Source organism: Schistocerca nitens, chromosome 1 (genome assembly GCF_023898315.1).
Source record: "Schistocerca nitens isolate TAMUIC-IGC-003100 chromosome 1, iqSchNite1.1, whole genome shotgun sequence".
Taxonomy (NCBI): domain Eukaryota; kingdom Metazoa; phylum Arthropoda; class Insecta; order Orthoptera; family Acrididae; genus Schistocerca; species Schistocerca nitens.
In genome coordinates this window covers 249821767-249834413 of record NC_064614.1, presented here as the reverse complement: position 1 = coordinate 249834413, position 12647 = coordinate 249821767, and the positions used below count along the sequence as shown (strand labels likewise).

Genomic DNA, 12647 nt, shown 5'->3' with positions numbered 1-12647 from the left:
TGGTGAGCATGGAGGACATGTACAGAAACTGCAGGTAATTGGTATTAGGTGGGAATGTGAAATGGCTGGGATGCATTCTGGGGTAGTCTATGCATTTGCAATAAACACTTGTGTCCAGGTGCTGCTGTGGTTAATGAAACTACCTAATAAACACAAGATCCCGGGTTTGAGTCCTAGTTCGGCATGCATTTTCACTCATTGGTGCTTATTCTGTATAAAGTCTCAATGCAGCTGATGTCATTAGTTCCTTTCCTTTCCTATCTCTTCCCTCCACCTTTGAGTTACATAAAATTTTTCAGCCGTTGTCTGTCAGTTCTGGAGAGATTGTGCAGATAAAATTAGGGAAGTAAGATCTTGGTCATAAGCAGACACTGTGCTGTCAGTTGAGAAGCAGTGACAGCAGAGAGGTTCAGTCAGGAGAGCCCAGTGACTTTGAATGTGGACTAGTCATTGTATATCACCTGAGTAGCAAAATACATGAACATTTCAACTTTTCTAATGCTATCCAAGTTGGTTGTTGGTGATGTGATTATGAAGTGGAAATGCAAAGGAACAGTCGTAAGTTAAATCAAGATGTACCTGATCTCTTACACTGTTGGACAGAGACCATCTGCACTCTGGAGGTTAGTTGTAAAAAATCCCATGAAATCAGTGAAAGGAATCACTCTTGAGCTATGAATTGCTACTGGAAGTCCACCAAGCATACTGAATGCCACTGGACAGGGGTTGGCTTCAAATGAGAGACTTGGGATAATGGATCATGCTATAACGTGTGGTAATTTGATGGAAGGGTTTGGGTTTGGTAAATGCCTGGAGAACACTACTTGCCAACAGGTGTAGTGCCAGCAGTACTAAGGAGGTGGTGTTACAGTAAGGAGGTATTTTTCATGGTTAGAGTGTGGTTCCCTATTGTGCTTAAGAAGCACTAAATTCAGAAGAATATGAACACATTTTACAAAACAGTTTGTGCATACAGTAGGGGAACAGTTCAAAGCCTAGTTTGTTTTGTGTCAGTAAGACAGTGGAATCTTGCCATAAAGCAGGATTGTGAGGCAATTGTTTGTGGACAATAAGATTCCCTGAAATCGGTTGGCCTGCCCAGAGTCCCTACCTGAATCCAACAGAACATGTTCGATATTGGTTAGAATGTGAATTTCACTCCAGACCCCAGGGTCCAAAGCCACTACCTTCTCTGCTTTTGGCTCTTGAGGAAGAATTGCTCCACAGACATTCAGTACCTCATTGAAAGCATCCCATGCAGAATACAAGCTGTCATAAAGGCAGAGGATGAGAAGGGACATGGTAGATGTGGTAGGTTCACACACAAGTTGCTTTCAGTGATAGTGTTGAACGAGGAGATAGTGGCTTTCATACTGGGAGCCAAAAGTTCATCTCTTCAGTGCCTAGCTGTTTTGCACAAATAAAGTTGTGTTGGTGTGATATTCAACTCTCAAAAACAAGAGAAAAATTTAAAGAAACCCAGTAAAATGTTTTGTGAAATGATTCATCTAAAGGTAAGAGATAAAATAAATTCGAGAAACAGTTGATGTGCCTTTGACTGATGCTTATGTATGGCAAATGAGGTACTGATTGAGAATTTAAAGTTCAGTGGCAAACTTAGAGTCTTAGAATTTTAATGAGTACTAGAAGATGTTTGTCTGGTGAATTATGTAGACTGTGCAGCCTGCTGTTGTGTGGCCTTGACATATTTCTATCATCTGTGCCTAAACATGTAAAAAAGTTCCAACAACTTTTCAGTCTCAAAAATTTTTCAGTAGAGAATTCTTCAGATATCTGGAAAGATAGTGTCACACAAGAAATAATGTCTGTCTCAAAAGTTCTGTCACCATCACGGTTCTTGCTCACTCCTTTTTTTTTTTTTTTTTTTCACTGAAGAAAAGTGAATATAAAAAACAGAATAAATGGGAACCATAACTTGAACTTCAATTTCTCAGTTGGCATCTTGTTTGCTGTACTGGTATGTGACTTTAAGCATCTTTCATAGACATGTCAAATGTTTCTCCAGTCTATTTTATTTCTTACTTTTAGACAAATCATTTCACAAAACCTTAGACCTGTTTTTTCTTTTTACCTCTGTTACACTGAATTTTTTTTTCTACCAGTCAAACTAACAATCCTCCGAAATTCTGTGCGACACTTGCTGTTATTCCCTATGGACTTCTCATTAAAATAGATATCTCTGGCTGCTACCCATTTATTCACAAAGATCCTCTTCTTTTCAGATTCCATTCATCTTTAACACTCAATGTTCTGGTACTACATGGTCACACAGTCCCATTTCACAAAATAGGAAACCACCTCTGATCCTTTTGCAAAATAATGTTATTCTGTAGCATTAGTTCCTTCATCCATTTTCTGAAACAGAGACTGTTGCTGTCCGGCAGTTGGGATAACATTTACAACAGCATATGAGGAAGCTGTCTTAGCTAACTGTTTCTTACTAATGCTCAACAAAAAAACTATCAATCCTCTTCAGCCCCACTCAATCCTTACAGTCCCTATATGCTACCTTGCTGACCTGCTTTGCTTCCCATGTCCCATCTCTACACTTCTCTTCCCTACAAATCACATTGCTCCTGAACACCCTCTCCAGACTCCCAACACATTTGTCATCCTATCCTCCAAAAACTTGACCCAAGAATATGTCTCCTCAAATGCCTCACTTCTAGTTCCAGATCCAATTTAACTATACTTGACTGGTAGAGGAACTACTTTTCTTTACTCATACCTTTCTGTGGAAGCATTTCTTTGCCACTTAGTATACTGACCACAGGTGCACTTAGCATCTTGTCTCAAACAGTTCAAGCTTTCCTCCAATCATGAGCTTCTATCCTTTCCACCCAGACTTCCAAAAATTGCTCACCACAGCCCGGTTTCACTTTCCTTCACCAGATACATTTCCAGTGAGTGCAAATTGCACTGCAGAACAACCATCTTATCAGTGACCTCAAAACCAATCCCGGCTGTTTCAGTCTTCATATACACAATGGCTCCTCTACTGTGGGCATGAACCAGCTTTATGGCTGAGGGTCTCTGTCAGCATCCTGACACCACTTTTTATAAACATTACCATTATGATCCCAGCACAGAAGTCTTAAGATGATCTCCAGCCTTTACTCCCTTATGGCAAAAATCAAGATCTGTCTTTTAATTGTGCCTGTCTGCAACTAAATGTGTCATCTTTATGGTAAGTAGCACATTGTTGGTGATACTTTTGAAAAATATGTGACTGATTTTCTTCTCCAGTCTGAGCTTATGGTCCATCTTTAATGGCAAAATAACTAAAAGGATGTTAAACCCTAACCTCCCTTTTTTCTCTTACCTATGCAGATAGTAGATATGTGTGCATAATCAGTAGATGAAAAATGTATATTTTTCAAAGTAGCACTTTAAAAAGGCTGTGGAGCAATCACTGAAATGAAGGATGTAATGTTGGGCAGCATGCTCAGCAACAGGGTGGCCCACTTCTTTCTTGGCCACAGTTTGTTGGTGGCCATTCATGTGGATAGACAGCTTGTTGGTTGTCATGCCCCCACAGAATGCAGCACGGTGGTTGCAGCTTAGCTTGTAGATCACATGACTGATTTCACAGGTGGCCCTACCTTTGATGGGATAAGTGATGTTTGTGACAGGACTTGAGTAGTTGGTAGGTGATGGTGGGAGGTCTTGCATCTAGATCTATTACAGAATATGAGCCATGAGGCAAGGGATTGGGAGCAGGGGTTGTGTAGGGATGGATGAGTATATTGTGTGGGTTCGGTGGGTGGCAGAATACCACAGCAGAAGGGGTGGAGAGGATAGTAGGTAGGATATTTCTCATTACAGGGCACGATGTGAGGTATTCGAAACCCTGGTGGAGAATGTAATTCAGTTGCTCCAGTCCTGGGTGACACGGAGTCATGAGGGGAATACTTCTCTGTGGCTACACAGTGGGACTTTGGGAGATCTGTTTTTGTACAATGTTGGGAGGATAGTTACAGTCTGTGAAGGTTTCAGTGAGACCTTTGGTATATTCTGAGAGGGAATGCTCATCACTACACATGCAACATGTTTCCTGTGTCTTATCTTTCTAGTCACCCACCAAGGTTCTACTACCTGTCCACAGAGGAGCATTCCCCTCATGACTCAGTACCACCCAGGACTGGTGCAATTGAATTACATTCTCCGCCTGTGTTCTGACTACTACTCATTGCTTCCTGAAATGAGAAATGTCCTATCCACTATTCTTCCCACCAGTGGCATTCTGTCATCCACCAAACCTACACAATATCTTCATTCATCCCTGCACAACCTCTGCTCCCAATCCCTTGCCTCATGACTCATATTACTGTAGTAGACATAGATGCAAGACCTGTCATGTACATCCACCCATCACCACCTACTCCAGTCTGGTCTCAAACATCACCTATCCCATCAAAGGCAGGGCTCTCTGTGAAACCAGTCATGTGGTCTACAAGTCAAGCTGCAACCACTGTTCAGCATTCTCCATAGGTATTACAACCAACAAGCTGTCTGTCTGCAAGGATGGCCACTGACAAACTGTTGCTAAGAAACAGCTGAAGCAACCTGTTGCTGAGCATGCCACCTAACACAAAATTCTTCATTTCATGGCTGATTTACAATCTGTGCCATCTGGATCCTTCCCACCAACACCACATTTTCTGAATTGCACAGGTGGGAACTCTCCCTTCAGTATATCCTATGTTCTTGTAACCCTCCTGGCCTCAACCTTTGTTAGTCATTGTCCTTACTCATCTAGTCCCTTCGATATTCCCATTCTAGTGCTACTCAGTCCTCTATTCCACCAATGCACCCAGTCTTTTCCCTTCTCTATTTTTCCATTACCCCCACCTCTCTTCCGCCCTCTGTCTAATCTCCTGACTGCAGCTATCTGCCCTACCCTCTCTCCACCTTGTCCCTGCTTGCTCCCACAAGCAGCACTTTACCGTCCCCCATCCTTTACCCTGCTATTCCTCCCCCTTCTCCACCCCAGGCTCCTCCTTGCCTTCACCACCCAGTTGTCTCTCCCATTATGCACTGTTGCTTGCAGTCTGGTTTCATCTGCTGCTTCGTCTGCCAGAGACTATGATTGTGTGTGTGTGAGTTGCATTTGTGTGTGTGTGTGTGTGTGTGTGTGTGTGTGTGTGTGTGTCTATTTTTGACAAAGACCTTGTTGGCCAAAAGCTCATTTTCATACAGTCTTTTTGTTATGCCTGTGTGAAACTCAGCATCTTTGCTATATGGTGAGTAGCAACTATCCTTTTCATAATACTGTTACTCTATAGCAGTTGACAGACATTGCACTATACAAAAGCAGTTTATGAGAGGGATTAACTTTCCTCAGAGGCATAGGCAGGATTTGATTTCAGAGAAGGTTGTTACAACAACTGGGCACCGTAATAAAGTTGATCTGTATATACAAATTTATGTTATTGTAGATCATTGGCTTATAAATTGTAACATTCATCATCAAGCAAAACTCAGTCAGTAAAATTCTTGTTCAGTGGTATCTCCACAGAGAAGTGTTTTTGTATGATGGCAAATGTTGTTTGGGGATGGCATTGAACATTTGCGTGTACTGAGGCATAAAAGCAGTGTTTGTTTTCTGTATGCTAGCCTTGAATGGAACTACTGGGTTGCAGGTGATACTAATACTAAAGTATTCTGCCTCACATACTGTGTTGTAGCTTGCTCAATACAAATATGTAAATTTGAGTGTAGAAAAGTAAGTGTGTAAAAAAAAGAAAGAAAAAAGAACAGAGATTATTATATTGCACACACTAACCATTCTCCTCTCATGCATATCATTACTTAAAATAAACATTTAAAAAATACATACCACAATAATAATAACAATTTCTGTAGTATCCAGAAAGTGTGATGCCGACAGAAGTTCAGAACTTCTACGTGTGAACAAATGCCATCTCACCGCACCCGGTGGTGTTCTTGGCTTTGCAACTGTGGGCTTTGTGACCTGTGACATCAACATGATGTTTCCAACTACAAATATTTTAGCCTTGAGTTCTCTGACCATCAAAGGAAGATGCGAGAGTGGGGGAGACTCTGTTGACCATTTTGTAATAATATCCCTTCACATTTTATCCAGGCTTAGGACTGGCTATGGATGTTGTACCTAGGCACGTTTAAATGTTTTTATTTTTATTTTTACCATTTTAATTTTTTACCTTTCCTTCTACAATGTTAATGCAGCAAATGCGTCCACAGACATTGGCGGAAGTGAGAAATGCAGCTGGAAAGGGATGTTTTAGGGAATGCTGTTTTCATAGCTTTAATTGTAGCCATTTCCAAGTCTAGTACTGCAGTTTTTGGTGACCACCCAGGCATCTTATTTTTCAGTCCAAAAAAAAAGTCTTTCATGTGAATTTTGACTTTTGTAAAATAAATCTGGAAATACCTTTATTTCTTCTTCTGTGCTTCCTATATCAACAAGTGTGGTCTACATAAGAACAGTTGCATTCTCACATAGGATATCCTCCTCTTCTTTCCAACCAAATGCTATCATTCTTTTGTCAGGAACAGACCCATTGTCAGTTTTGAAACAGCTATTACCTTCAGTTAATTTTAAAATGTCTTTGCTCAGCTGAATTTCCAAACTGGTGCCAGGGTTCTGGGTCATCCTAGAAGCTTCCCTTTTTACTTTACATGGCACAGCATCAGAGTTGTCATAACTAGGCATATTTGTAACAAAATCTAAACCTTTATGTTTCAAATCTTGGAATTCATTTTAAAAAAACAGGCACTGTCTTTTCTTCATGGATACTTATTTCCTGCAGTTATGCATTTGTTTCTTAATCTGCACACCTGCTTCTTCAGTTGGGTAAAAATGTTGCTGCTCATCCATGATTCTACAATTTGAAATTTTTAACGGCCTTGACACTTATTCTATTCAGAATACATGCACGATCAGTTCATATACTGATCACATTTTCTGTGCATCTGGTAGCAATCACCATCTTTGAGAAGACATGTCTTCTCCTTCGTTGGTGTAATTATTTCCATTACTCACAGTATACAGAACTCAGCAGCTTGGACCTATGAAATTATATGGAAATGAAGTCTGCTGGCAAGGCGGCTGCCTGACTGACAGTGGCAACAAATCTGCTGCTGGTGAATGACTGGTGTAAGTCAACAGTTGGAGAGGTTGTGGTTGAAAAATGTATGATAGAGACAGCTTGGTGAGAAGTCGTACTGCATCTCCAAAAGGATCATAAACACCTTCAGAAAACAGTGACAATTAGAGTAGCCCTCACACAGGGACAGTGCTACATGGACTTTCCAGGACTTCAGACAAACCATATTCCTTTGAGGCTCGTCCACACAGTGATGTCAATACTGTTGCCTAGGATGGCTCATTGCTGCTATATTCCCCTCACACTCTGTCCCATGCTGTCAATAGTAGCTGTTTGAAAATGTGGTAGTCTAAAAATAAATATTACATTGCACTCAAGTTGCAGATTACTTCTCAATTTTTTTGGCTTTGCCAACATTTCTTGATGGAGAAATGAGGAGCTGCCTCAATCCTCCCCCCCCCCCCCCCCACAACCCCCCACAACCCCCCTCCCTGGCTGTGGCCATGACTCTGCTAATGTATCTTTGACTTATTGTCCACAAAGGATTAAGCCCACTCAGTTGCAGCTGATTCATGCATGGCACATAAAACACATGAAGGAGCAGAAGGAAAAAATCACTATCAAACTTTTGTGTGTGTGTGTGTGAGAGAGAGAGAGAGAGAGAGAGAGAGAGAGGTTTTGTGTGTGTGTGTGTGTGTGTGAGACAGAGAGAGAGAGAGAGAGAGAGAGAGAGAGAGAGAGAAAGTACATAGACTGTAACATGTACGTATGAACCACATACCAATTGGCTGCTGTTGAGTGGTTGTCTGCCCTCATTTTGGTTTATATTTTCCATCATTCAATTTCCATTGTCCTTACACAATAAATTAGCTCACAGAATTAAATGTTAGTCACATGGTATTTGGTCACCAATAATTTTAGTTGTGTTTTGATTGTGCAGATTGAAGTAGAGTGGGTAGCAATTGCTAAGGAAATATAAGATTATCATTCACAAAGACAGTACAGTTTTCATTTCTTTCACACTAATTAAAAGCCACAGTTCTGATGTGATCAACTGGCAGATGTACTATCCTATGGTCTTACTCCCAAAATCACAGCAGACAACAAATTCAAATCAGCATTGAGGCTAAACAAAGTTTGCACCTTCCTTGAACAGCTGGCACTTGACTGGGCTTGACAAAAAAATTACTTTGCTGCAACAGTGCTCATTCTGTCTGGTTCTTTTTTCAATTGCTCATTTGTGAGAGAAATTCCTTGGGACAGAAATTTATGTATAGTTGCATTCAATAACTAAATGCTCATTCCTGCTCACAAAATTGCCCATTTACAGTGGATGATCAAGGGATCAAAACATATTAAGAAGGTCAGACCATTCATGTTTCTTTCTTTATGTGAATAATATATGACCATTCCCCATAGGCTTTAGGCAGTATCCTTGGAGAACTGTGTGCAAGGAGTAATGGAAGTTGAAGAAGGGTGTTGTTGTAGAAATGTTTGAATTACACAGTAATGGGTGTTTTGATTCAATGGGCAAGTATCTTGAATTATAGCAGTTGCACAGACTTTCTCAGTAATTAGATTTTTCCATCTGCCTGTTTTAAAGATATCCAAAACATTACCACCTGTACTCCGCAGTGGCAGTTCACACGTTGTCTGGGTTAAAAATCTGACTGACTGGAACAGCATTACAGAACAATCTTCTGTCTGGATTAGTCTATGATTCCCCTAGGTTTGAAGGCCATTAAAAATCTTTGAGAGTGCCAGGAACAATGTGCTGCATGTCATGGATTCTGCCCATGCAGTCTGGCTAATCTGAGCAAGTTTTGACTAGGGTGGCTAGTGGTATTAAATATGAGATGAGCTAGGAAGCTTATAACAGATTTATTTTATTGTAACATTTTAATTAATGATACTTAACTGTGTAAAGCAAATGCTTCTTGATTTTCTGAAATTACTCACTTATATAATGTTTTTGACCATTTTAGTTTCTATCCACCTTTCCTGACAGGTGTTTATTCTGATGGATTTATTTCACCTACAGTGTCATGCTTGGCAAAAGGGCTACAGAATTCAGTCATGGAGTAATGACAGTGTCCTCTCTTGGGCAAGAAATGGTTTTCCATCATTGACACGGCTGGCCAAAGAAACAAGAGGTGAGTGCAATGATATATAAGGCTTCAGGATACAGATTTATATAACTTTTTTTTTTAAAAAAAACCTAGTTTGTTTATATTGTGCTACATTTTTAGCTGTGTTATGAAAATGAAGTGATCAGTATAATTATTGAAATGTCTCTGTGTCTTATCGTTGGAGATGCTTTAGGCTTACTCAGAGTCTCACTCATGACTGCATCCAGAAGCCACAAACTTTGTGATATGCAGCACAAGAGACAAATTACACAGTGTATGTATTGTTCTGTTGATTAGCTAGGAAACATTTATCAGCAGACTCATATCAATTTTTTGCAGTGTTACAGGTACAAAATAGTATTGAGTAGGATTGCTAGGATTACTACGACCCAAAACCAATGCCCTAATGGCAATTAACTACGGTCAGAAAGATTTTACGATCAACTACTGAGACTGGTGACCTCACTGTTTAGTTCCTTTTAATCCCATCAATCCATCATCTAACCATGGAACTGGAAAGTATCCACTGCTAACACTCAACACTCCAACTCAAATTGGTTCTTGGCAACTTTTATAGAAATCTCCACAAGGGCAAACACAAGGTAATATTTTATTACTACATAGAAAAAGAATCACATCAAAAACAAAATACTTCATTTTTACATGGAAACAGTTGTAGTTTATTGACTTCAATTAGACCTTGTCAAGTCAGATTCTTTCCTTAAAGACCATCTCCAGTTAATTAACAGCTATAGTAATCTATACAAAACTTTTAGCTGTCAGTCATGTGCAACATACTGAACTGCAACACTTACCTGTAAAATTGGTAATAATTAATCATGTTTCCTTATGCACTCATGGCAAACCACTTGCAAATTTCAAACAACTTACAGGTATTCAGCCAGGTAATATTTTCAGCAACCGCCGATATTTCAGTGGAAGTACACCCCACCATTTTCAAGGCAAACTGCAATGGACAGATGATGTACAGGCAAATTTAAAACCTCAGTTCTTAGACTGAAGCAGGAAAGGTAATACACACTGAACACTAGTGCCACCAAAGATGACCAAAGTCAGAGACATCCACAGTCTCTTAATATTTGTTGCTAAACATTTATTACTTCAATTTAACAATCTGATATTTAATTTTTCATATGTACATATTTTTGTTAATGAGAACAATCTATTAACAATCATGAGAATGTATGTCATTCCAGAATATCCTGTTTGTATTTACAAAGAAGAATAGGTTTTTTGGGCAAACGGAACTAAACGATACCTATAAAAATATGGATCAAAGGCACTAGGAAGCACTGAATTGTGTGATAAATACATGGATGCATATAAAAAACGGTGGTATCGAGCAGTTCATAATGATCTTAGGAGAGGCTGTTGCATAATACATCCACCCCCCCCCCACCCCCCCAAGCCACTCTTACAAGTATTACTTGTACGAATGGCTGTTAAATACATATAGATGATCTGGTACTTTCAAATCACATATTTTCAACACATTTAAATTTTCATAGTGTTTGTTTTAATAGAAAAAAATCAAATTTTATTGTTCTTAGCTGCATATTCCTCTAAAACTGGATACAAAAACATTTGATCTGACTCTGGCAAATGTGCTAACTTCTCTTCCAACTGATTTCTTATCAAAGATACTAATGTGTAAACCTTCCTCACAGGTAGCTTTTCTCTTGACACTATTTCTGGCAGGAACAAATCTTCCTGCTTCCTCATGTAACAGAGCAAGTCTGACTGCTTCATGCAAGGAGGTTGGGGGAGGCTACCTTTACCACACTCCCTATACATGGATTGATTCAGCATATGAATGCATCGATTGCTCTCACTTCAGCTTCTTTGATTAACACTTCATTATGTGTATGATCCCTTCCTAGGATGTATGTGTGACAACATACTGCCATAATTCTGTCTGCAGATGCTTCAAAGTCCTCCCTGCTTCTCTGTATAAGGGTGGACAACCAATCACAATAATAGCTAACCCAGCATTTGTTGGAATAGCACTCTGCTAACACTTTTTGCCAAGAATTCAAAAGTGGGTGCTTCCCGCAATGCGTCTACTGATTCAACATAAATCTTCTGAAAGCTTCAGCTTGGTGGCATTTAATAAAATATGGTCTGGCCTTGTGCATGTACATCCCATGCTCCTGATGTTTGCAAAAATGTTGCTACATTTTCACCTGGCTTTCCAGCAAAAGAAGGTACAAAAGTTACTGCTGGAAGCATGCTGGTTATATCTGGTACTAATTTTTCTGTTTCAACTTTAGGGACTCTTGAATGGCCCACAGTTGCCACTTCTGCAGCACCTCTGTCTTCATGTTCACAAGTTATTGCATTAAGCCATTCATGTAGCTCTATTTTATCAAGTGACAGGATGCTTATCTGCTGTTGCAGTAAAGTGATGTGACCAGGCTCATTTGAGGCTGCAGTTGCAGCATTGGGAGCCAATTTGGTCCTCTGCTGGTTGGCGAGGACATAAATCAGGCATGGTTACAAAACGGGACCAAGACGAAACAGATGTACACAAAAAAGGTCTTGTTCTATTCTAGGTGATGGAAAGATCCCTTGACGGAAATTCTCCAGAGTTGTTAACTAGCAGAATGCATTGCAGCAACATTTACACCACATGGCGGAGTTGGGGGTGGTGAAGGTAGCAGCGACGGTGGTGGCAAAACAGCGACATTGCGGGTGGTGGTGAGAGGCGGCTACCCTGTTACAGCACACAGTGGCAGCAGATGGCGCAGCATAGCCCACGGCAACTTTTCTAGTGTTGGTGGCTTGCACAGGTGTAGGAGCGACGTAGTGGCACATGGCCATAGACTGCATGCTTGATTTGCCCGTAACAGCCTAATACATTGTCGTACATGACTGAAGGCGTGTTTAGAGCAAACAGCTAAAGGCCTGCAGTAGCAAACCGATAGGCATTGCTATGATTGCCAGCACACAGGAGTGGCAGGATAATATCAATTCAGATCAAATGGTGGGAAAGATCCCTCTTTCTTGCACCAATTTGTACTTGTCAGGACGGTATCAGGAGCTCATGTGGGCATCTGGGGTGTTTTCCTGCACATAAAATGTGAAATGCAAGGATTCAGAGCTAAATGGGTTTTATTCCCAAGAACTATTGCTAATGCGTACAATATTCATGAACACTGGCTATGGCCACAGAGTGAACTGCACACAGTACAGAAAGAGCATTTCACCCTCAGTAGAAAGGATTTGTGGACACGCCCAGAGGGTAAGGAAGCTGGCAGGCAAGAGAGTGATACACTGTTGCGGCAGCTATCTTGCTGGCTGTCTCGCATACTTCGCATGACAGCACTTGTCCTCCCATTGGCAGATTTGTGGCAGAAGGTTGGCATCTCTCTCTCTCAGCTATACA

The 12647-nt window shown here is 40.5% G+C and overlaps 1 protein-coding gene across 1 annotated transcript in view; it reads left to right on the top strand.

Moving 5' to 3' along the window:
• Positions 1 to 12647, top strand: part of LOC126235269 (DNA (cytosine-5)-methyltransferase 3B-like) — a 254765-nt gene that overhangs the window by 50382 nt on the left and 191736 nt on the right. Inside the window, exon 5 of the mRNA XM_049944001.1 lies at positions 9121 to 9265. Within this exon, the coding sequence (XP_049799958.1) occupies positions 9121 to 9265 (145 nt within the window). The remainder of the gene's footprint in view (positions 1 to 9120; positions 9266 to 12647) is intronic.